The 25,516-nt window shown below is 45.1% G+C and overlaps 1 protein-coding gene across 1 annotated transcript in view; it reads left to right on the top strand.

Moving 5' to 3' along the window:
- Positions 1-4,732: 4,732 nt before the first annotated feature.
- LOC135223689 (histone deacetylase complex subunit SAP18-like) overlaps positions 4,733-25,516 on the top strand; it is a 57,308-nt gene continuing 36,524 nt past the window's right edge. Inside the window, exon 1 of the mRNA XM_064262388.1 lies at positions 4,733-4,891. Within this exon, the coding sequence (XP_064118458.1) occupies positions 4,826-4,891 (66 nt within the window). The 5' untranslated portion in view covers positions 4,733-4,825. The remainder of the gene's footprint in view (positions 4,892-25,516) is intronic.

Here is a 25,516-nt window from a genome sequence, read left to right as displayed (position 1 = left end):
AATAACGTCACTGACATCCTGATCTTGTCTCTGTCCGCTGGATGATGGTTCGAACCTGCGAGAGGACGAAATTATTATCAATTAAAATATTCCCCTTCGGTTTACTTATATGAAAATATATCAATTCCGAGGTAGAGCGAATTAGATACCAAAGGATATTTGTAGCTCGAGTAATTTTTATGAATCACGGTGATGTGATAATTATTCATCATAGGGCTATGTTCGGCAAACATTCGAATTTGTTAACATGGTAGAGGGGGTGGATATCGATTCTAATTACAAATAACTGAGTTCGGGGGTGCGTTGTAACTTTGTAAGGTCGGAATCGGTATAAACTTATAACCTCACTTGTTAGCCAAATCGATAACATCACTGATGTCCTGATCTCGTCTCTGTCTGCTGGATGGTGGTTTGAACCCACGAGAGGACGAAATTATTATCAACTAAAAAATTCCCCTTCGGTTTATATATATGAAACTATATCAATTCCGAGGTAGAGCGAATTAGATATTAAAGGACATTTGTAGCTCCAATCATTTTTATGAATCACGGTGATGTGATAATTATTCATAATAGGGCTACGTTCAGCAAACGTTTGAATTTATTAACATGGCAGAGGGGGTTGGATATCGATTCTAATTACGAATACCAGAGTTAGACAGTGATTTGTATGGTCGAAATAGGTATAAACTTATAACCTCACTTGTTAGCCGAATCGACAACGTCACTGACGTCCTGATCTCGTCTCTGTCCACTGGACAGTGGTTTGAACCCGCAAGAGGACGAAATTATTATCAACCAAAAAATTCCCCTTCGGTTTACATATATGAAAATATATCAATTCCAAGGTAGAGTGAATTAGATATTAAAGGACATTCAATTCACTCTTACCATTAAGGGGCAGTTTTTAAGGGGTAAAATATCGTGCAGGTGTTGCTTACGTTTGTAAAATTTTCCCGAAGAGACAGCTATTTACGTGAATACTTTTGTATCCTTCATTACCTGTTTCCTCAGTACAGTAATGAGGGAGTAAATTAAACGCAAAGTATAATATCTAAAATTCCTTCTTAGGTATCAATTTAGCTTATGGACATATTGTCCCCATCACACCAGTAACATACATCATAAGATACACAAATTCTTGGTTGTTCAATAATAATAATAATAATAATAATAATAATAATAAAATAAAAATAATAATAATAATGCTTTAAGAAAGCCTTCGACATGATATCACACACATGGCTAATAGAATGCCTGAAAATATATGGGGCAGAGGAAAACACCATCAGCTTCCTCAAAAATACAATGCACAATTGGAATACAATACTTACAAGCTCTAGAATAAGATCAGCAGGGGTTAATATAAGGAGAGGGATCTTCCAGTGCGACTCACTGTCCCCACTACTCTTCGTAGTAACAATGATTCCCATGACAAAAGTACTGCAGAAGATGGATGCTGGGTACCACCTCAAGAAAAGAGGGCAACAGAATTAACCATCTGATGTTCATGGACGACATCAAGCTGTATGGTAAGAGCATCAAGGAAATAGATACCCTAAACCAGACTGTAAGGATTGTATCTGGGGGGACATCAGAATGGAGTTTGGAATAAAAAAATGTGCCTAGTCTAGATACAAAATGGCAAAGTAACAAGGACTGAAGGGATAAAGCTACCAGATGGGAGCAACATCAAATACAGATGAGACGGGATATAAGTACCTGGGAATAATGGAAGGAGGGGATATAAAAAACCAAGAGATGAAGGACACGATCAGGAAAGAATATATGCAGAGACTCAAGGCGATATACTCAAATCAACACTCAATGCGGGAAATATGATAAAAGCCATAAACACATGGGCAGTGCCAGTAATCAGATACAGCGCAGCAATAGTGGAATGGACGAAGGCAGAACTCCACAGCGTAGACCAGAAAAAATAGGAAACATATGACAATATACAAAGCACTACACCCAAGAGCAAATACGGACAGACTATACATAACACGAAAGGAAGGAGGGAGAGGACTACTAAGCATAGAGGACTGCGTCAACATCGAGAACAGAGCACTGGGACAATATCTGAAAACCAATGAAGACGAGTGGCTGAAGAGTGCATGGGAAGAAGGACTGATAAAAGTAGACGAAGGCCCAGAAATATACAGAAAAAGGAGAGTGACAAACAGAAGAGAGGAATGGCACAACAAACCAATGCACGGACAATACATGAGACAGACTAAAGAACTAGCCAGCGATGACACATGGCAATGGCTACAGAGGGGAGAGCTCAAGAAGGAAACTGAAGGAATGATAACAGCGGCACCAGATCAGGCCCTAAGAACCAGATATGTTCAAAGAACGATAGATGGAAATAACATCCCTCCCATATGTAGGAAGTGCAATACGAAAAATGAGACCATAAACCACATAGCAAGCGAATGTCTGGCACTTGCACAAAACCAGTACAAAAAGAGGCATGATTCAGTGGCAAAAGCCCTCCACGAGCCTGTGCAAGAAACACCAGCTACCTTGCAGTAATAAGTGGTACGAGCACCAACCTAAAGGAGTGATAGAAAACGATCAAGCAAAAATTCCCTGGGACTATGGTATCAGAACAGATGGGGTGATACATGCAAATAGACTAGACATGATGTCGCAATACCATGGGACACCAGAGTTGAAGAGAAAGAAGAGGAAATCATGGATAAGTATCAAGACCTGAAAATAGAAATAAGAAGGATATGGGGTATGCCAGTGGAAAGTGTACCCATAATCATGGGGAACACTAGGCACGATCCCAAGGTCCCTGAAAAGGAATCTAGAAAAACTAGAGGCTGAAGTAGCTCCAGGACTCATGCAGAAGAGTGTGATCCAAGAAACGGGGCACAGTAAAAGAAGTGATGGACTCCTAAGGAGGCAGGATGCAATAATAATAATAATAATAATAATAATAATAATAATAATAATAATAATAATAATAATAATAATAATAATAATAATAGGGATCGTAGTAGCCATGATTCCCATCACAAAAGTACTACAGAAGATGGATGCCGGGTACCAACTCAAGAAAAGAGGCAACAGAATCAACCATCTGATGTTCATGGACGACATCAAGCTGTATGGTAAGAGCATCAAGGAAATAGATACCCTAATCCAGACTGTAAGGATTGTATCTGGGGACATCAGGATGGAGTTTGGAATAGGAAAATGCGCCTTAGTCAACATGCAAAAAGGCAAAGTAACGAGAACTAAAGGGATAAAGCTACCAGATGGGAGCAACATTAAACACATAGATGAGACAGGATACAAATACCTGGGAATAATGGAAGGAGGGGATATAAAACACCAAGAGATGAAGGACACGATCAGGAAAGAATACATGCAGAGACTCAAGGCGATACTCAAGTCAAAACTCAACGCCGGAAATATGATAAAAGCCATAAACACATGGGCAGTGCCAGTAATCAGATACAGCGCAGCAATAGTGGAATGGACGAAGGCAGAACTCCACAGCGTAGACCAGAAAAAATAGGAAACATATGACAATATACAAAGCACTACACCCAAGAGCAAATACGGACAGACTATACATAACACGAAAGGAAGGAGGGAGAGGACTACTAAGCATAGAGGACTGCGTCAACATCGAGAACAGAGCACTGGGACAATATCTGAAAACCAATGAAGACGAGTGGCTGAAGAGTGCATGGGAAGAAGGACTGATAAAAGTAGACGAAGGCCCAGAAATATACAGAGAAAGGAGACAAACAGAAGAGAGGAATGGCACAACAAACCAATGCACGGACAATACATGAGACAGACTAAAGAACTAGCCAGCGATGACACATGGCAATGGCTACAGAGGGGAGAGCTCAAGAAGGAAACTGAAGGAATGATAACAGCGGCACCAGATCAGGCCCTAAGAACCAGATATGTTCAAAGAACGATAGATGGAAATAACATCCCTCCCATATGTAGGAAGTGCAATACGAAAAATGAGACCATAAACCACATAGCAAGCGAATGTCTGGCACTTGCACAAAACCAGTACAAAAAGAGGCATGATTCAGTGGCAAAAGCCCTCCACGAGCCTGTGCAAGAAACACCAGCTACCTTGCAGTAATAAGTGGTACGAGCACCAACCTAAAGGAGTGATAGAAAACGATCAAGCAAAAATTCCCTGGGACTATGGTATCAGAACAGATGGGGTGATACATGCAAATAGACTAGACATGATGTCGCAATACCATGGGACACCAGAGTTGAAGAGAAAGAAGAGGAAATCATGGATAAGTATCAAGACCTGAAAATAGAAATAAGAAGGATATGGGGTATGCCAGTGGAAAGTGTACCCATAATCATGGGGAACACTAGGCACGATCCCAAGGTCCCTGAAAAGGAATCTGGAAAAACTAGAGGCTGAAGTAGCTCCAGGACTCATGCAGAAGAGTGTGATCCTAGAAATGGCACACATAGTAAGAAAAGTGATGGACTCCTAAGGAGGCAGGATGCAACCCGGAACCCCACACTATAAATACCACCCAGTCAATTGGAGGACTGTGATAGAGCAAAAAAGAAAGATAATAATAATAATAATAATATATTATTATTAATTATTATTATTAATTATTATTATTATTATTATAATTATTATAAATTATTAATTAGTTATTATTATTATTATTATTATTATTATTATATCTTGATCTTGCAAACAGAAAAATATCTATTTCGTAAAACGCGCTCTAGTAAAACAACAACGTTCATAGATCTCTGAACTACCAAACAGTCCAACACTGACGAAACGATTGACTACGAGACGATGGCGTCCATGCTAGAAAGCAAGGTTGAGGAACGCAAACTCGACAAACCAGTTGACAGGGAAAAGGTAAGCGAGGACTTTATTTATACCATAACGTAAAGTTGCAATCTGTGTGAATTTCTAAAAGCTGAATATAAGGTAGCTACTAAATTGTGAGACGAATGAGGCTAGTTATCTTTTTCTGCCAAGTATAGCTACCTACTACTAGGTCGTAGGTAGCTGGCAAATCTCGCCGGGTGGGTAGGTTATCGATCGTAATGTTTTCTCAGGCCTAGGATATACATTTATACAGTTACCTCTATGAATGCAAGAGGTAGGTAGGTAGGTTAAACAATCACAGACGGTCCATCGTCATCACGCTGGCCGGGTCTTATTCACTCGATATTTAATTGGTGAAACAAGAATACAATTACAACTTTAAGCATACCATTCAAAACATTGAAGTTTCGTCAACATAATGTGATATATGAAAGCCCCATACGAACTAAAATAAGCATGTGACACTTCGTAAAATATGTTTTCAAGGCAGTTTTGAAATCTATAATATGGCGGCAATCGTGTGGCTGGCCGGTCTAACCACGGACAATCCACCATCTTTCCCAGCCTTCCCAGCACTCATGTGAACAATGTTAGCGTATATAGGCTAGGTAATGTTTATTGATCTTACTCAAGATTGCAGTTGTAATCAGCACAATAAAACAACATTTTGTTGCCTAGGTATATTAGTGAAAATATGATACTTTTTACGAACTGGATATTGGTACGGCAGCCGTATCCCTGATTATGATGGATATTGGTACGGCAGTGTATTGCGTATGCGCGAACCCTTGTTTACCGCCTGAGGCATATCAGTGACAGCAAGAAAATAACGACAAAACATGTTTTCAGGTTTCAACAGGCAGAAAAAGGCAGTAGACGTCTATGATGAAGAGGCAAAGTTCCAGAAATGGTATATCCGTAGGTTACGAACGATCGAATCGGCCCTGAAAAGAGCTCCGAAGAGAAGATTCAAATATTTGAAGCTTAGCTACCTTGGTAGTAAGGCAGTGCAGCAGTCAGTAGTGCGTCCAATATGGGAAACATGCTGTTAATAGGCTATGGACCTGATTTAGATGATTACTTAGGATTGATTAGGCCGTTTACCAGAGGATTGACTTTGGTAGTTTTCCCTACTACCATGAATACAGCAGAGCAAGATTTCTGTGTAGTACTTCAAGTTCTCTTTGAATCTCCTCTTCGAGCTCTTTTCGGGGCCGATTCGATCGTTCATGACCTACGGATATACAATTTCTGGAAGTTTGACTCTTCGTAGACATCTACCCTATTGCTTTTTCAGCTTGTTGAAACCTGAAAACATCTGTTTTTCGGCAAAAACTGATGTATTATTACACGGTTCAGAGAGATTCAAAGAAGATATGAAGTACACAGATAGATTAGTTTTATTTTTCATGTAGTATATAGTCAAAATCTAAGTATGTTTAAGTATTATTGGGATTTTTCATATTTTCCTTTACAGTCAAAATGTTTTGGTGCTTTGGTGATGACAGTATGGTGCTTTACTTTGACATTTCGAATTGAACATGTTCAGCGGAACAGTTCAGTTCGACTATTATTACTACTGTCACTTACCTTCTAGTGCCGTACCTATATCTCTTAGCAACAGTGCAATGGTAACTGTTGCATGATTAGCAAACTACCATATCTGCAGAAAGTCAATAACACAATACGACACCACTGACAGAATGTGACGTACCCCCTACTATACACGATGTTATTTGTACGGCAGGAAGTCTGAAATTGACGCATGCGCAATTCACTGCCGTACCAATATCTATCGCAATCAGGGATACGGCTGCCGTACCTATATCCTGTGCCTGCTTTTTATTCCCAGGGTCATGGTTTGAACTGAATTCATTTTTACCTTATAATCAGTGGTTTTATCCTGACTGCCATCACAACTGAAACCCCACATTTTGGTCTTAATTCACTCCACATTGCACTTGAACCACGTTGCTGTTCCTGGTTCCTAAGCACTCGCTCCGCAAACACAGTTACGAGCAGCAGATGACTACATGTTTATGAGGTGCAAAGATTTACTCCCTTAATTGTTTACTTACTCATTATTTGGTTTAACTTTACTTCAAAATGTTTATTTAATTCATGTCTGTTATCCCTTTTTTGCAACCAAATTAACTCCGAAAAATTACAGATTTCTGAAGTACGAGCAGACTACAGCAAAAAGACTCATCGTTGCCAATGTAGTGGAGCTTCGCACATATGCTGATGCATTTACAAACTGTTTCCATGAATTCTAGTTGTCATAGTAATGCAGTAATGATAAAATTGCTGTAATATATATACATATTATACTACAAATAGATACACTTATTTTACTAATTTCCCTGGTTTAGTGGAAGTCTTATACCCAGTTTGGAGGGTAAACAAATACCAATTGACATCACTGATAAACAATTGAAGAGCACAAAACACCGCAAAGAATGCCATAGTCCCCTTGAATAAGTAGGAATAAGTGCTGGTAAGAGGTCGGGGTTACGATTGTTGTGATGAAAGTGCCCCAGCGTCTATGGGTACAAGTGGTGTGCGGATTTAGCACAGGAAATGGGAAGTTTGTTGACACAAGCGACTCTGCAAACGTCTAGATGGCGTCAATCTTTGAAATATTTGAAGTTGTAGGTAAAAACTTCAAAAGCGTTTTGGGGTTGTGGGCGCTGCGTTGGCCACCCTTTTCATTACCCTCTGTTTAAATCTTGAAATACGGCCTTAATTTCTAACTTTGGAGAAAATACTTAATTTGAAAGGAGAGTAGAGGTCTTGAGCTCCTGTTATCACCACCAACAACTCATGACTGATGACCATCTCTGGTGTCAGGACGTGTTAAAAGTACTTTTTCGGAGGGTGGCCTTGCCGTGGTAGTCGGTGAGTTGGCCAGTCCACGCGGTTGTATACCCTAATTGTAGGCAGTAGGGTAAACAACCGTGTGGACTACCTGGGCCAGTCTTGCCCGCTCGTGGCCCCACCTTCTAGGAAAAGTACTTTAACACATCCTGACACTGGAGATGGACACCAGCCACGAGTCATCGGGCATGGAAGCAACTCTTGAGACCTCTACTTAACCTACGAAATAAGAGTTTTGGTAAAATTATGGTTTACATCCGGTCCGCATCTCCAGCTACACATGATATTTTTCTTGCTTGTTATGATGGTTTTTGCATGTTTCATACCATGATTGCTTTTGGAAGTGCTTAGTTTTCAACTTAAAGTCGAAGGTCATTTTCCGGAAACCTCCAGCCAGCATAAAAAAAACATTTTTTCTGTTTGCTCATTTGTTATTTTGTCGTTTTCTGTTGGTATTGTGGTAATTCTGGGTAATTATTCTGCACGGACTGCAAGGAATGTTCCTATGAATACAAAAGCCGTTAGGGATTGGGGCGTCCAGTGTATTTCGCCGTGTTTAGTACTAGCCCCTGGGGATTAATTACAGTCGATCCCCCAAAAATAATGGTAAATTCTTAATAAAAACGCAAAATGTAATTTTCAAAGAAATACCCGAGGCGGAGTTATTTCCTAGATCTACCTCCACTTTTTAACGGTCATTTAAAAAAAAAAAATTATGCTTTCAGTAAGGGTCATGGAAGGAACTACATTACACGCCTTATCTGCAAATTGAAAGATTCTTGGCAAGCACGTTATGTTTCGACAAGAGGAACTGTTACGTTGCCCATGCTTGCCCGTAGCCACTGGGTTTACAGAAAACGAGCGTTATGACTGAGGAAAGTTGTAATAGAAAACAGCGACAGTACCAAACAAGAAAACTAACAAAACTGTTTTATTATTCTAGCTGGAGGCAACCGAAAAATTACCTTCGACTTTAATCAAAGTCGAAAACTTAGCATTTCCGAAAACAATCATGGTATGAAACATGCGAAAACCATCATAATAAGCAAGAAAAATATCTTGTAGCGTAATTCGTAATGTGAAAAAGAGCTTTTAAGATACCTTCTTAATTGTGTGATGGGCCAGGTGTAGGTTCGTCAAGAGAGTGAGCTTCGTCAGTGTCTGTGTCCTCTTCACTGTTGGTGATGACAGTACATGTAGTACATGTGTGGCCTTCAGACTTTGGCAGATACAAAACAGCAGCAGCTTTGAACAGCTCATGAAGCCTCTCCTCCACTTTTAATTTCCGCAGGGACAGATACAGGAGAAATACTGGACAAGGTACTCTGTTCTGAGACCCGGCCTCTTCATCCACTCCTTTACGTCTTTCCAAAGCCTCTCAATGTTCTGCGTATTAATTGTGCTATCTGTCGGGTCCACAAATGCTTCCGAGTCATTAACCAGTTTTATGTGTGTACCCCTTGTCACCTGAACTCTTGTAGGCCGCCCAACCAACAGACATTACCACCAACCCGGGGCGGATGTATAGTATAATGGGTATAAAAGTCTTTGCGCTCCTATCCAGAATTTCCTTGCCCTCAATTAAGGGTATTATTCTGAAATTGTCCCTGTTTTCACGCTCCACCCCTCCGAACAGCACACTTGCCTCAACTCTCTTCCGCGACCATACTTGGCTCTCACAAAAATGTCTCATCAATTTCGACGATGACACCATGTACCCCCAATTGGTGGCTGATTTTCTAGCCATGTACTTGTCACCTCGCTGCAGAAACTACGCCAATCCACAGATTTATTTGGTGACCAGTGATTGGCAAAACAAAATCTGCCAAGCAGGAAGGTGTGTACCTTCTAAAAACCTACCCTTGTAGTCACTTACTACAAAATTACAGTACAGTAATGCTTCAGGTTATGAAATTAATCCGTTCTGAAGCGGCGCCTTCGTACCTGATTTTTTCATACCTAGAACTACGTTATACATGTAAATTGTCTAATTCGTTCCAAGCCCTACAAAAACACCACAGTAAATTTTATAATAAAGCTAAATTGACCAATAAACAATGAAATTCAACAATTTGGACCATTCAATACCTAACATAACCATGACTACCTGTAAATAAAGTGTATAGTGTACAGGGTACAAGAAATACTGTATGTACATGTATACATATGTATGTAGAAAAATGTGGAACCTTACCTTTCGAGTGAGGCGATATCCGAAAGTGGCGACAGAGGAGGAGGAAAACAAATGGATGACAAATGGCAGAAAATATGAACACTTGACTTTACGAAACACATTAAAAAATGGCAGAAACATTAACACTAAACTTTACGAATTAAAAAATGGCAGAAAACATTAACACTAAACTTTACGAAACACACTAATAAATGGCAGAAAACATTAACACTTCTTGATTATCTCCATCTTCGTCTCCATTGAAAGCATCCTCTTCTTTCCGTGAACTTCAGCAACATTCTTGGGACCCATGGCTAATAACGTAAGTACGTAATTAAATTTACACACAACATGATAAAGTAACTTACAGTACAACGAAAGCGAAATCACTAACACAAATTTACGAACGAATTTCAGGTGTTTATGATAATGCTGTCGCAAAAACTGGTCAAGGAATGCCTTTACATAGAGGCATGATGAGACAGATGCTGACCAATAGGAGAGCAGGATCATACGGCGGTGACTAGCATCAGGAACCAATGGGAGAGCGTGAGGATGGTGGCGAGTCTACTGAGTTCGGCGCGCGAATTTTAAAATTGTACTCGGCAACCCGGGCAAATCTCAGACTTCACCCTTTTTGCAACCTGAATTATTTACATACACAGAAGCAAAAAAATCTTCGTCTACTCTCGTAACCTGGATTTTTCGTACGAAGGTACTTTCGTATGTAGAGGTTCCACTGTACGTACTTCCTCTCCTTGCTCTTGCTATAGCACACATAACGTTCGCACACCCACTGCCTCTTGTCTGCTCTTTACCTACAAGGTTTTTCACACTTTTTGCACAAAACCTGTAAGGGCAGTACCCAGTGTCTTCTTAAAAAGTCCACTGCCTTGTCCTCCTCTTCAAAAAACTTTAAATGCTCGAAAGTAGCTAAGATCACAAGAAACACATAATTCAACTCCTTCCATTCTTGAGGCAAACTACTAATTAAATTGAATTTGGAAATATATCGGAAGTATACCTAAAAATATTTGAATAGTGAACTCCCATTGGTTACAGAGACCAGGAGGGCCTTAAAAAATGCGCCAACTGAAAAAATTGGAATAATTGGATAAATCAAATGCGTGGGCGGAAACAGTTTCGACGCACTTGCAAAAGGGTTTCAAAAGACGCGCCAACTGGAAAAAATTGAAATAATTGGATAAATCAAACATGTGGACAGAACTTCAACCAAACAGTCTTCAATGAACGCGAACAAGTGAAAGAACAGGAGCAGTTTCGGGCGGGGGGTAAGATCAACTTGAGACTTGGAAAAATTTTTGGAAAATTTTGTTTACGGAGGGGAAAAATCAGGGTTTTATGAATAAATTCATTATCTGAGCAAATTTTGGTTTGCACTAGTGGTACAGAGGTTAAAAATGGTTATTTTTAAGATCTACACAGCTGTGTAGGTTATATAGCTATATTATATATTGGTAACTTTTCAACATGAATCTGTCATATCTCCGAAACTATTAATTATCGAATGGAAAGATGGGGTACTTTTGAACTCCTCTCAGTGCATTCTACCTACCTATGTGGGTTTCATTGTTGGGTTGCAGACCGGGTGTAAACTATAATAATACCAGAGTTTTCTCCCAAAGTACAAAATAGGGGGAACAACCCACTGGACTAGCAGATCCAGTTTTCACTGCGTGTGGATCCACCCTCCGAAAAAGTACTTTAACACGTCCTGACACTGGAAAAGGGCACCAGTCACGAGTCATTGATGGTGAGAGCAACAGCTTGAGACCTCTACTAGGGGGAAACGCTGCAGTGGATCCATCGTCATCACGTGGATCAGCCTTATTCACTTGATATTTAATTGGTAAAACAAGAATACAATCACATCTTAAGCATACCATTCAAAGATTGAAATGTATGTAACGTTTATTGATCTTACTCGAGATTGCAGTTGTAATCAGCACAATAAGATAACATTTTGTTGCCTATATTAGTGAAATTATGAAATTTCTTATTCCTAGGGTCATGGTTTGAACTGAAATTCAATTTTACCTTGTAATCGGTGGGTTTATCCTTACTGCCATCACAACTGAAACTCCACAGTGCTTATTTGATTGTAATTATACACATTTTGGTCTTAATTCACTCCAAAAATGTGCTTGAACTACGTTGCAGTTCCTGCTTCCTAAGCGCTCACTCCACAAACGCAGTTGCGGGCAGCACACTAGTACACGGTTTATGAGGTGCAAAGCTTTATTCCCTTAATTGTTTACTTTACTCATTATTTAGTTTAACTTTACTTTGTTACTTCAAAATGTTTATTTAATTCATGTCTATTATCCCTCTGTCCCGATACGTAATACAAACCATCAGTCCTTTAACAATAAGAATGTAACTTAGCGGCAGCTGGAACCGGTCACAAGCTTTGAACAAGGGGGTTCGGTAGTTAACTGCTTGTCCGACAGTCGGCGGTCCGCATGACTGAGAGGCGAAGAATCACTTTGCTTTCGGCCGCACAGGGTGATAGACGTGTTGTCGCCCGCTCTGGGCCTGCTTCTGTCGTATGCTTTGAAATACTACTTCATTTGTGAAGATATTATCATTACTTTCTCTTATCCTAGTGTGCTTGTGCGGAAGTAACGTGAGTACTTGATTATTTTTGTTATTATTTAGTGATTGTCTCGTGGAATGGATTCCTGCGAGGCGGAAAGACACACCCCCCCCCCCTCCCCCCAGCCGCAGATTGTGCTTTGGTGTGGAGGGTCATAAGTGTGGGGCCTTTCGATCCCTTTTTGAGGTTGATCCTCATAGTTTTTGTGCTCGGTGTCGAGGGTGAGTGCTCTCGCGTTGAGCTGTGTGATATTTGTGTAATTTGGTCGGAGGGGCAGTGGGAGCGTTACAAAGGGAGGGAAGAAACCGCGTAAGCCGGCCAGTTGGGGTTGGGTTCTCCAGTTACTCCCCTGGTCATGGACACGTCTTCTTCTTTCCTCCCTCCGTCACAGCTCCCTCGTATGGCTCCTTCCCCATTTCAAGGGGGGTGTATCTCGCTCCTCTTCCCTCGATCATCGAGTGTAGAGGAGGGGGCGAGGTACCCCGATGTGCAATTGTATTTGGGGTCTTCCGTTCGCATCGGGGTGGGAACTGTCCCCCCTGGGCGAGGGGAAACACCCCCCCCCCCCCACTAACCCGACACTTGCTTCCTCAGGTTTGCCTGCCGTGGGGGACGATCTCGGCCAAGTCTGGTACTCGCTGGGGCTCCAGGGGACACAGACCATTCAGGGGCTGCTGTGTCATCTCGTGAGGGGGACCAGGCTGGTAACCCATGGCCCTGTGACTACGACCACAACTACAGTGTCCACGCCAGGGTAGGCTGCTCCTCCTCGCCTTGTGTATACGCAGCACATATCTATGGTGACCCCGACAGCTGCTGTGCAGGCGTCGCTGCTGGGTGTGCAGAGGAGGGTCGTTACGCCGCCTCTGGTTTTGCCGCTCTTGCTCCAGCCCAGACATCCAGTGTCCCAAGAGCTCCCTGTTAGATCTGCCGCCAGTGCCTAGGATGCTGATGGTTCCTGCTCCGCCTCCTGTTCCCGTGCTTGCCGCTCCCGTACCAGTTCCTGCCCGTTGTGTTGCTGCCCCCACCCCAGGTCCTTCTGGACAGGTGCAGCCGGGCCCTGTTGCTTCGGCAACTGCCCCAGCTCCTTCCTGGATGGAGGACCTGACGGTGGTCCTGAGGAAGCTGACGAAGAAGAAGAGGAAGGTGTCGTCGTCGTCTGCAGCCGCTTCTTCCCCTTTGACTTCCAAGGCCCCACAGCCGAGGAAGAAGGAGGCAGCCTCCTCCCCCGCTACGAATTCTTGTTCGAGACTTCTAAGGCTCCGTCCCACTCCGGTGGGATGGTTAGGACTTCCGCTGGTCCTCCGGTTCCTTTGGGGACGGGGCCCGTCTCTCCTTCCGCAAGGAAGAAGAAGACAGAGACCAGAGGAGCACCGGCTAACACTGGTACGTCCTTGCCTGGTGCCAGAGGTTCTGCCTTTATGCCAGGATCCGTCTCGGCCTCTCATTCGTGAAAGGTACCGAGTTTACGGTCGCTTGCGGGTGACCGTGCAGCCAAGGTCCAGGCCACGGAGTGGAAGGACTGGCGGGGCCAGGCCAGCGATTGCTCTCGTGGCGAGCCGCCGGTACCCAGGGTCAACCTGAGGCAAGGAAGAGGTCCCCTCAGTCGCCTGCAGCCTCGGCTGGTTCAGGCGGCATGGCGCGCTGTGAGGACAGGCCTCGCTCCCACCGCGACAGCGGACTGCTAGTCCCCTGACCGCCGCTCCCACCGGGACCATGAGGGGTCTGTGTGGTTCCTCCTGTGGAAGGAGGAGGGTCTCGGGAGCTGTCCTCGCTGGATGGGCTTGACGGTCCATCTCCGCAGGACGCAGTCACTCGTGAGATCCAGATGTCGTTTGCTGAGGTTATAGTGCTGATTCGTCAGCACAGTGACCTTGGTGATGGATTGCCGCTCCCACCTTCCGAGCCTACATCTAGGCTGGAGGATTTGTTCCTGGTGGACCTAAGAAGGAACCCTCCCCCACCCAGGATGACGGTGGTGGGTCTGCCGCAATCAGCCTTGGCCGACAGTGTGCTGAGCCAGGTGGACGCTCTCGTCTTCGGACAGGAGGGCTCGCTTCGGTCCGGCAGGTCGTCCAAACTCCTTCCTTCCCCTACCTCTACTACGACAGAGGCGATTCTACGTACCAACGGAGGACCCTCTGCCGCCCAAACAGGTTAATCCGAGCTAGCTAGGCTAACTCTGGGGGTGTCTCTTCAGCACCTGCTGTCAGAGAACCTCTGGCTCTCGCAGCAAGAGGCATTGGCTTTGGAATCAACTGCCATGGCAGCGTTCCAAGCAGTTTCCTGGCTAGACCTGTGGTCCCTTACAGTGTCTTAAGGTCGCGGCCTCTTCAGGAAAACATCACTTCTGAGGGGACCTGCTTTCGGGAGACTGTGCCAGTCTGGAGGTAGGGCTATCTCCTACCTGGCCCACCAGACGGCCAACCTGTAGGCTAACCTGGTTCTGAGGCGTAGGGACGCTGTCCTCACTCAAGTAACCAGGTCGGCAGGGCGCGAGGCAGCTTTGGGTCTTCGGAACGGACTGGTGCGGAGTTCCTCCTCTCTCTTCCCCAGAGAGATGGTGGACGCTGCTGTGGAACAATGGCGCACTGACGACAGTAACCGTCTAGTCCACCAGGCAGTCTTGAAGGTGGCTGGCAGCCTCGAGCTACTGCGGCTAAGCCAGCTAGCACTTCCTCTGCGGCTAGGACGATGCCTCGTCGAAGCCGAGAGGAAAGACTCTGCCTTCGACTTCTACTGTTAGGAGGGATCGTAACCAGCCCTCCTTCTCTCGAAGAGGAGCCGGGAAGAAGTCAAAGAGAGAAGGGAAACGCTAGGGATGGCGTTCTCCCTCACCTGCTGCCAGAAGTGGTGGGTTGCCTGGCGAGCCATTGGGAAACTTGGCAGCGCTACGGAGCAGAGACCTGGATAGTGAATGTTCTTCGGGACGGATATCTACTACCTTTCGAGTCTCGGCCACCCCTCACCTCCAACCCGGTCCATCTAAAAACGTACGTTCCCGGTTCTGCCAGGGACGTGGCGCTTTGGCAGGAAGTAGAAGCCATGCTGAGCAAACAAGCTGTGGAGATCGTATGGGATCAGTCACCGGGCTTCTACAGTTGACTTTTCCTGGTGGAGAAGTCCTCGGGGGGCTGGCGCCCGGTGATAGATCTCTCCCTTGAACCGATTCGTTCGCCAGACTCGGTTCACGATGGAAACGACATGTTCAGTGCTCGAGTTCATCAGGGAGAATGACTTCATGCTTTCTGTGGACCTGAAGGACGCGTATTTCCAGATACCCATCCATCAGTCTTCCAGGAAGTACCTCCGCTTCATCCTCGACGGGACGGTGTACCAATTCAGGGCACTTTGTTTCGGTTTCTCAACCGCCCCACGGGTGTTGACGCGAGTGTTCACTCTGGTGTTCGGCTTGGGCCCATTCGGTAGGGATACGTCTTCTGAGGTATCTCGACGATTGGTTGTTCCTGCTCTAGTTTTGCCGCGATCTATGGATCGTAGTGAATTTCGAGAAGTCGGATCTTGAGCCCAAGCAGAGGATGAAGTACCTGGCCATGCTGATCGATATGGTAGCAGGGTGAGTCTTCGTCGCAGACTCGCGGATCAGCAGGTTCAGGGAGGGGGCCAAACGGTTCCTGTCCCTACAGGTGCAGCCAGCTCAGCACTGGCAGGTCGTGATCGGTCACCTGTCTTATCTCGAGAAGTTAGTCCCTCATGGGCGTATTCACCTGCTGTCTCTTCAGTGGAGGCTAATGGAGAGTTGGTCACAGGCAAGAGACCCACCGTACTTCCCCCCGTCTCTCATGGAGGAGGTGAGGAAGGACCTAGCCTGGTGGCTGGACGATGGGAACCTCGTAAGAGGAGTGCCTCTTCGCACTCCCCCCCAGAGATGTTGCTGTTCTCAGACACGTCGACCGAGGGATGGAGCGCACACCTGGAGGAATTGCTGGCTGCGGGTGTGTGGATCATCATGACAAGCACCTTCACATCAATATCCTGGAGCTCAAGGCAGTGTTTCTTGCGCTCCAAGAGTTCCAGGACTGTCTGATAGGACACTCAGTGGTGCTGATGAGCGACAACACCACAGTAGTGGTGTACGTCAACAAACGGGGGCTTAGGTGTCCCTCCCGTTGCATCAGTTGATGTTGCAGGTACAAGAGTGGGCCGTGGCACACTAGGTAGAGCTGTCAGCCCGCTACATTCCAGGCAAGAGGAATGTAGTAGCAGACAAGCTCAGCCGTCGGGATCAGGTGATAGGAACTGAGTGGTCCCTTCACCCAGACGTTGCGGAAAGGCTCTTCAACCAGTGGAGGCGTCCAGTTGGGATCTGTTCGCCACCAGCACAACAGAAAACTCGAGGTTTTCTACTCAGTTTTGTGCCGGACCCATGGGCAGCTGCAGAGGACACTCTTCAACACCCGTGGACAAACCTCTTCGTATATGCCTTTCCCCCATTCTGTCCGATTCGCAAGGTGATCAGCAGGGTGCTGGTCACAGGAATCTTCAGATGATTCTGGTGGAGCCCAAAATACCCCAGGCTGTTTGGTATCCGGACCTGCTGGCTCTGCTCGCCGAAGCACCGAGAGAGACTCCCCCTTGGCACAACCTCTTGTGCCAGCCACACGTGGAACGGTACCACCGGTCTGTTCGGTCCCTGTGTCTTCACGGCTGGCTGATATCCATCATCTCTTGCGAGCGAGAGGTTTTCTCGCCGAGCAACAACAGAGATGGCTGGGTACCGCAGGCAGTCCTTTGCAGCTGTATACCAAGGGGAAGTGGTCCGTCTTCTGTGGTTGGTGTCGTGGACGGGGTCTCTCTCCTCTCAGAGCCACTCTTCAGCAGGTAGCGGATTTCCTCGTTTTCCTTCGCTGAGAGCTCCTCCTCTCCGTCTCCACAGTTAAAAGGCTACAGAGCCGCCTTGGCCCCTAGTCCTTAAGGTAAGTATATCTTAGTTTTACCAGACCCACTGAGCTGATTAACAGCTCTCCTAGGCTGGCCCGAAGGATTAGATATTTTTACGTGGCTAGGAACAATTGGTCACCTAGCAACGGGACGTACAGCTTATTGTGGGATCCGAACCACACTATATCGAGAAATGAACTTCTATCACCAGAAATAAATTTCTCTGATTCCGCGTTGGCCGAGCCGAGAATCGAACCTCGGGCCACCGGATGGCAGCCCAGCTCGAAAAACTCTCGGCCAGCGAGGAACTGGCCCTAGTCCTTAAACTGCGGGGAGTGGATATCTCCTCTTCCTTCGAGATCTCCCTCCTTATGAAGAGCTTCGAGAGGTTTTGCCTACCCAGGGAACTCAGGCCCCCAGGTGGGATGTGACTCTCGTCCTTAGGATTTTGACTCGAGGTCCCTTCAAGCCACTCCGAGTCTCGTCAGACAGGGATCTGACCCTCAAGACCCTCTTTCTGCAGGCCCTGGCATTGGCGAAGAGAGTAGGGGAACTTCGTGGTATTTCCTTCAATGTTAAACATTCGAGGGGATGGGGAACTGTGTCGCTCCATTTCGTCCCGGACTTCGTGGCGAAGACTCGGAACCCTTCGGTCCCTGACGACCAGTTTGAGTCATTCACGATCCCCTCCCTGAAGGACTTCACTGATAACTATGCGATTAGATGCTGCTTTGTCCTGTGAGGGCGCTATGGCACTATCTGAAGAGAACTCAGCACCTCAGGGCTTGAGTGCTGACGCCTCTTCGTTAGCACCGGGGTTACCAAGAAATAGGTATCCAAGAACACTTTCTTTCTGGCTGCGTGAGGTGATCAGGGAGGGTGGTACGATGCGGATGGTAGTGACGACACCCGGACCGTTACCCTTGTACCTAGAGCCCACGAAGTCAGAGGTATTGGTCCAACCCTTGCGTTCCGCAAGAACTTCTCCGTGGCACAGGTTCTGAAGGCAGGGGTTGGGCCAACCAGACCACCTCTACCTCCTCCTACCTTCGGGATATTGCCCACAGGTCCTTGGACACCTTTCCTGGGACCATTGGTGGCTTGCTCAAACAAGTTGTGTAGTTTACCCAGCACCCGAGCGGACAGAACAGCATCGCATCCTTGTGTGACTGCATGAATGGACGAGTGAAAGAGTGTGATTGGCTTCTCTTCCTCCTCTTTTCTCCTCCTCTACCTGTGGGCCGAGGGCCGCGGTTGTCACTACGCTGGACAGGAGGTAGATGCAGGTAAGCTACACGACCGAGCTCCAGCCTACCCCTTTCAGTAGGGATAGGAGCGGTTATCCACCACTCCCCTTACAAGGGGGAGGAGTGGAGGCCAACAAGAGACAAACCCATAACTTCATATTTCCTCTTGAAGTAGGAACTAGTTCTTGCTTGCTATTTATAAGAGGTACTCTTGCCTCCCTCTTATAAATTTGGTCCAGAGGTCTGACCACTGATCCTGCGGTGCACACCCCGATCAGCTGGGCAGAGGCTAGGATCCCTCTCTGCCTCTTACGACCAGGGAGAGGGAACCAAGGTCGGACGAACACCAGTCTGTTAATAAGACTCGGATTTCACCCACCAATAAGTGAGTCTTCCTATTGTTAAAGGACCGATGGTTTGTATTACGTATTGGAACAAATCACAATTTCTCGAAAATTGTATTTTTCCTAACTATACAAACCTGAGGTCCTTTACACATAGTCCCACCTCATGCCACCCCTCACTCTGTTTTTCCTGGGCCTAAAGCAAAGTGATTCCTCACCTCTCAGCCGCGCAGACCGCCAACTGTCGGACAAGCAGTTAACTACTGAACCCCCTTGTTCGAAGCTTACGACCAGTTCCAGCTGCCGCTAAGTTACATTCCTATTGTTAAAGGACCTCAGGTTTGTATAGTTAGGCAAAATACAATTTCTGCCAAATTGTGATTTTGCAACCAAATAAATGGCAAAAAATTAAAGATATTTCTAAAGTAATACAAGCAGATGACAGCAAAATGACTCATCATTGCCAATCTAGTGGAGCTTCACACATACGCCAATGCATTTACAAACTGTTTCCATGAATTCCAGTTCTCATAGTAATGCAATAATGATAAAATTGCTCTAATATGTATATATGTACTACAAATAGATACGCCAATTTCACTTATTTCCCTGGTTTTATGTGTACTAGCCCCTTGGGGTTATTTACAGTTGACCCCAAAAATACTGTAAATTCTGAATAAGTAACCTACTAAGTAATAGGAAACTTATTTCCAAAGAAATACCCTACATGAAGTTATTTCCTAGATCTACTGGTATATTGTTTTCAGCAAAACTATTGTTTTCCAATTGTCACTACCGCAGTATAACCCAACAATGTGGAGATGTTACTTTTTTAATGGTAATTTTTTTTTAACAATTCTGTTTTCAATAAAAAAAATTGAAAGAATCTTGGCAAGCACGTTATGTTTTGACTAGAGGAACTGTTTCGTTGCGCGTGCTTGCCAGTAGCCACTGGGTTTACAGAAAACTAGTGTTGTGATTGAGGAAGGTAGTACTAATAGAAAAAGAGCAACAGCACAAAACAAGAAAACTAACTGAAAATTTTTTTATTATCCTGGCTGGAGGCTTCCAGAAAATGACCTTCGACTTTAATCTAAGTAAAAAACTAAGCATTTCCGAAAACAATCATGGTATGAAACATGCAAAAACCATCATAACAAGCAAGAAAAATATAGTGTAGCATAATACGTAATATGAAAAAGAGCTTTTAAAATACCTTCTTAACAGTGTGATAGGCCAAGTGTAGGTTCACCAAGAGCTTCATCAGTGTTGGTGTCTTCTTTACTGAGAGTGACTGACAGTAGTAATACGTATGTGGCAGCAGCTTTGAACAGCTTATGAAGCCTCTCATCTACTTTTAATTTCCGCAGGAACAGATACCGGGAGAAATACTGGACAAGGTATTCTGTCCTGAGTCCTGTCCTCTTCGTCCACTCCGTTACGTCTTTCCAAAGCCTCTCAATGTCCTGCGTGTAAACTGTGCTGTCTGTCGGGTCCACAAGTGCTTCCAAGTGATTAACCATTTTATGTGTGTATCCCTCGTCGCCTAAACTCTTGTAGGCCACTCAACCATCAGACATTACCACCCACCCGGGGAGGATGTATTTTTTTGTAATAGGTATAAGAGTCTTTGCGCTCTTATTGAGAATTTCCTTGCCCTCAAAGTTATTATGAAATTGCATTGTTCTCATACTCCACCCCACAGAACAGCCACACTTGCCTCAACTCTCTTCCCGGCCGTACTTGGTTCCCACAAAAAATGTCTCTTCAATTTCGACGATGACACCCGTACCCCCAATCGGTGGCTGATTTTCTAGCCATGCACTTGTCACCTTGCTGCAGAAACTGCACCAATCCACAAATGTATTTAGTGACCAGTGTAGGGTACTTAAAATAGAGAAGTTTTCCCAAAACTTTTAATACCAATGATTGGCAAAACACAAAATATGCCAAACAGGAAGGTGTGTACCTTCTAAAAAGGTACCCTTGTAGTCACTACAAAATTACAATATACTTCCTCTTCTTGCTCTTACTATAGCACAAGTAATGGTTGCACACCCACTGCTTCCTCTCTTCTATGTATCCACAAAGATTTGCCCACTTTTTGCACAAAACCTGTATGGGCAATACCCTGTGTCTTAAAAGTCCACTGCCTTCTCCTCCTCTTTCAAAAAACTTTAATCGCACAAAAGTATTTATAATATCTCAAGAAACTCAAAATTCAACTCTTTTTCTTGAGGCAAACTACTATATGTATTGAAATTGGAAATATATCTGAAGTCTGACTAAAAATATTTGAATAGTGAACTCCCATTGGTTACAGAGACAGGGAGGGGCTTCAAAAAGTGCGCCAACTGGAAAAAATGGAATTAATTGGATAAATCAAATGCGTGGGCAGAACTTCAACCAGTATTCGATGCACACACAAAGATGAACGAACAGGAGCAGTTTCAGGCAGGGTTAAGATCAACTTGAGACTTACAAGACTGGAGGGGCTTAAAAAAAACATGTCAACTGAAATAAATAAAAATAATTAGATAAATGTGTGGGCAGAAGTCAACCAAATAGTCTTCAACAAATGTGCACAAACAAACACGAGCAGTTTTCAGACGGGGGCTAAGATCAACTTGAGATAGAAAATTTTTACTGAAGAGTGAAAAATCAGGTTTTTTTTTTAATATATTCATTATCTATGTAAATTTTGGTTTGTAACTAGTGGTACAGGGGCTCAAAATGTTAGTTTTATTGTAGTGTCTTACCGAACAATTATAGAGCCGTGATTTCCACGATCGGCGGGATACTAAATTCAAATTTAGCGCGTCGGCGTCGCCAACACTGGTGGTGATGACGTCATCTCCCTCCACTCGTGGGAGAACCAGGTACAACTGCCCAGGTGAATCCAATTCTTTTCCTGCCGGCGTCCGGTGAACATCGGTGGTCGGTGCGGTTGGATGACTTTGCTTCGCTTTTTTTTTTCTTGTGGATTTGATCTTCGGAATTGGCGAAGTACTCTTTTTTTGACGTTGTTGTTATTTTGCTTTTTATTTAGGCGTTGCCATGTCGGATTCTAGTCCGTCGGGAGTTAGGTTTTGCATCTCAGGATGTAAAACTAGATTATCCAAGTTAGAGTATGATTCTCACACTAAATGTGTTAAGTGTAGGGGACAGGTTTGTTCAGCAGATCGAACATGTAACGAGTGTAGTGATTGGACTGATTCTCAATGGAAGTTTTTTAGTTCATACTCGGAGAAATTAGCTAAAGACAGAATTAGAAAAGCAGCGCTTAGGGAAAGTAGACTTAGCTCTGCTTCGTCTTGCGATGCATCTGTTCCTTCTGTTTCTCCTCAAATTGTTATGTCTCCTTTAACTACACCTCCTATTCCTCCTACTAATCCCACTTCTCCGGCTTCCTGTGTAGTTTCTTCCGACACCATTGCCAGTCTGGAATCGAGGTTAGATCAGAAATTTTCGGTACTAGCGAATACGGTTTTGCAACGTGGTAATTCAGTTAAGACGTTTTTGGAGAAAGCGGCTTCAGGTAAGAGTGTAGTTGAGGGTGCGTCTGTCTGTCCTGACACGTCTCCTAGACAAAGGTCACTGTCCAGCTCCCCCGCACCGGGGAGAAGCATACCGGAAGTCCAAGGGAGTCGATCGGGATTTGCCCACAGACAGGCGCCTCTCTTGTTGAGCCTGTTGCGCCTCAACAGGGCTCGGTTAAGCGTTGGAAAGGTATTGCGGTCAGACGCCTTTCGAATGATTCAAGCGATTCGTCTCCGGTCGCGCGGCGCTCTTGGCGAGATTCGCCCGTTTCGCGTCCCTTAAAGAGGCGTTCAGGCGCCGATTCTTCGCCTCCTCCAGTCAAGCGGTATAAGGAGCCTGAGAGTAGGGTTGCGCCGCGGCCGTTAGCAGCTCGTTCGTCGCCTCAATCTGTGCCTTTTCGGCTCCATCTACTAGTAGAGATGGTGGTTTTAGCGCTGTAGCTAGCAGTTCTAAGGGTGTTTTCTTTAGGCGCTTTTTCGTCTGTTACGCCTGATGCGCCTGTTTCGCCTCGAATTTCGGCGGCTCCGAGCGAGGCGCAAGTAGTTTTTCCGCCTCCTGCTGAACATTTAGGCTCTTCCAAGCCTATGTTAACTGTTTTTGATTCGTCTCTGGCGCCTTTGCGCAAGCAGTTAGAGATGTTAACCAACTGGATGAATGAGTCCAAGGGTGGTTCGAAACCTTCAGATCCGGTTGTAGTTCCGTCTACTTCTTCGGCGGTATCGGAGAATGAAGAAGAAGTAGAGGAGGAGGATTCTCATCACCTCTCATGTTATTCACGTCTCCTTAGATTTCTTCTGGTATCTTATCCAGATTATTTTGAGAAAGCGGCTCCGCGCTCCCCAACTTCGACTTTTTTGATGAGGAGGAAAACTTCAGACCCTCTCCTCCCAAAACTTGTTCTATCTAAAGCGGTTAGACATTCGTTGAAAGAGACTGAGAAATGGATGTCTATGAAAAGAGACTTAGGGAAGGCTCTTTTTGCTTACCCTCCCTCTAAGTTGCTTCGTAAGAGGTATAGGTTTTATGTAACTGGGGAAGCTCCTTCTCTGGGAGGTTTCTGCCTCCTCCCAGGGAGACTTCTCCAGTTTAATCGACTCCTCTAGAAGATCTGCTTTCGCCGCAGCGAAAGTTTTCTTTACAGCGCCTGAGTTGGACCACGTTGTAAAGAATCAATTTAAACTTTTGGAAGTCTTTAGCTTCCTTGATTGGACTATTGGCGCTTTAGCGGCCAAGATCGAAGACTGTCCTTCTCTTTCTCAGGAGTTAGCGGAGGATTGGATTGGTGTTCTGTCCTGTGCGGACAAATCCATTAGGGATGGATGTGATGAGTTAGCTTCGCTCATCGCCTTTGGTACCCTTAAGAAAAGGCAACTTTGGTGCTCCTTTGCTTCTAAAAGGGTTACTTCCCAACAGAAGTCTGCTCTCTTGTTTGCTCCGTTTGTGAAAGATAACCTCTTTCCAGACGATGTAGTGTTGTCAATTTCGTCTGCGCTAGATAAGAAATCTACTTCGGATTTACTGGCACAGTCTACTAAGAGACCTAAAGCTCCTGTGGAGACTGTTCCATCGGTTTCTCCTCTGGCCCAAGTGCCTTTTCGAGGGAGAAAACCCAAGCGCTTCTTTCGGCCGAAGTCGAATTTGCGACCTCGGCCAAGGTTAACAAACCTTCCAAATGAAAGCTCGGTTCTTCATGCACCAGTGGGAGCCAGGCTGGCTCTGTTTTGGGAGGAATGGGAAAACAGAGGAGCAGAAGCCTGGGTAGTGCAAGTACTCAAGTTCGGCTATCGTATTCCTCTCGTTTCACCTCCCTCGCTCTCACCTGTGCCAATTCCATTCCAGGCATACTCTCCGGGCTCAGACAAATTTCTGGCGCTAGCCGCAGAAGTGGAAGCGCTTGTTCTCAAAGAAGCGATAGAACAGATAGAAGGGGATTTTCCTCCAGGCTTTTACAATCGCCTTTTTGTAGTTCCCAAGTCATCAGGGGGCTGGAGGCCGGTTTTGGATGTGAGCGCCCTGAACTTGCATGTCCAGAAAACAAAATTTCATATGGAGACCACTTGGTCGGTTCTGGAGTCCATCAGGACAGGGGGATTGGATGGTCTCTCTGACATGCAAGACGCTTATTTTCACATTCCGATACATCGCGAATCTCGGAAGTACCTGAGGTTCATGTTCGAAGGCAAGGTGTTTCAGTTTCGGGCGCTTTGCTTCGGACTAGCGACCGCTCCTCAAGTTTTCACCAGGGTTCTATCCCCGATAGGAAGCTGGCTGCACATATTAGGAGTAAGAATCTCCCTCTATCTGGACGATTGGCTTCTCCGGTCGGAATCAGAGTCGGTGCATGAAGGACCTTGGAACAACTCTGGATCTTGCCAGAAAGTTTAGGGAATTCCTGGCTGTCAACAAACAGAAGTCCCAGTTGGTTCCATCCTTTATTTGGGGATGATTCTGAATGCTCAAGTTTTTCGGGCTTTTCTGTCCCCGAAGAGGGTTCAAGGCTGTCTGGAGACAGTTCAGGAGTTCTTGGACAAAAAGGTAAGTTCTGCCAATCAGTGGATGAGGCTCCTGGGCAAATTGACGTCAGTGGAGAAATTTGTGACGTTGGGAAGACTGCACATGAGACCTCTGCAGTTTTTCCTGAGAGCCTCTTGGTGCAGGAAGACACAACCAGACTCGATTACCTTTCCTGTCACAGATCAAATAAAAGAGGACCTAAGGTGGTGGCTCTCTCGAGCAAGGTTGGAAGAAGGGTTAGATTTACGACCCATCCTCCCGAACCTACAGTTCTTTTCCGACGCATCGGACACAGGTTGGGGAGCCCTACTGGGAAATCAACGGACTTCAGGAGCTTGGTCGGAGAAGGAGAAGTAGTTCCACATAAATGTAAAGGAACTTGTTTTTTGTTAGCAATTTTCTTGGGGCTCAGACAGTTTTCGGAGTTTAGTAGAAGGT

The sequence above is a fragment of the Macrobrachium nipponense genome, chromosome 10 (assembly GCF_015104395.2).
Source record: "Macrobrachium nipponense isolate FS-2020 chromosome 10, ASM1510439v2, whole genome shotgun sequence".
Lineage (NCBI taxonomy): Eukaryota > Metazoa > Arthropoda > Malacostraca > Decapoda > Palaemonidae > Macrobrachium > Macrobrachium nipponense.
This window is presented reverse-complemented; position numbering and strand designations above follow the sequence as displayed.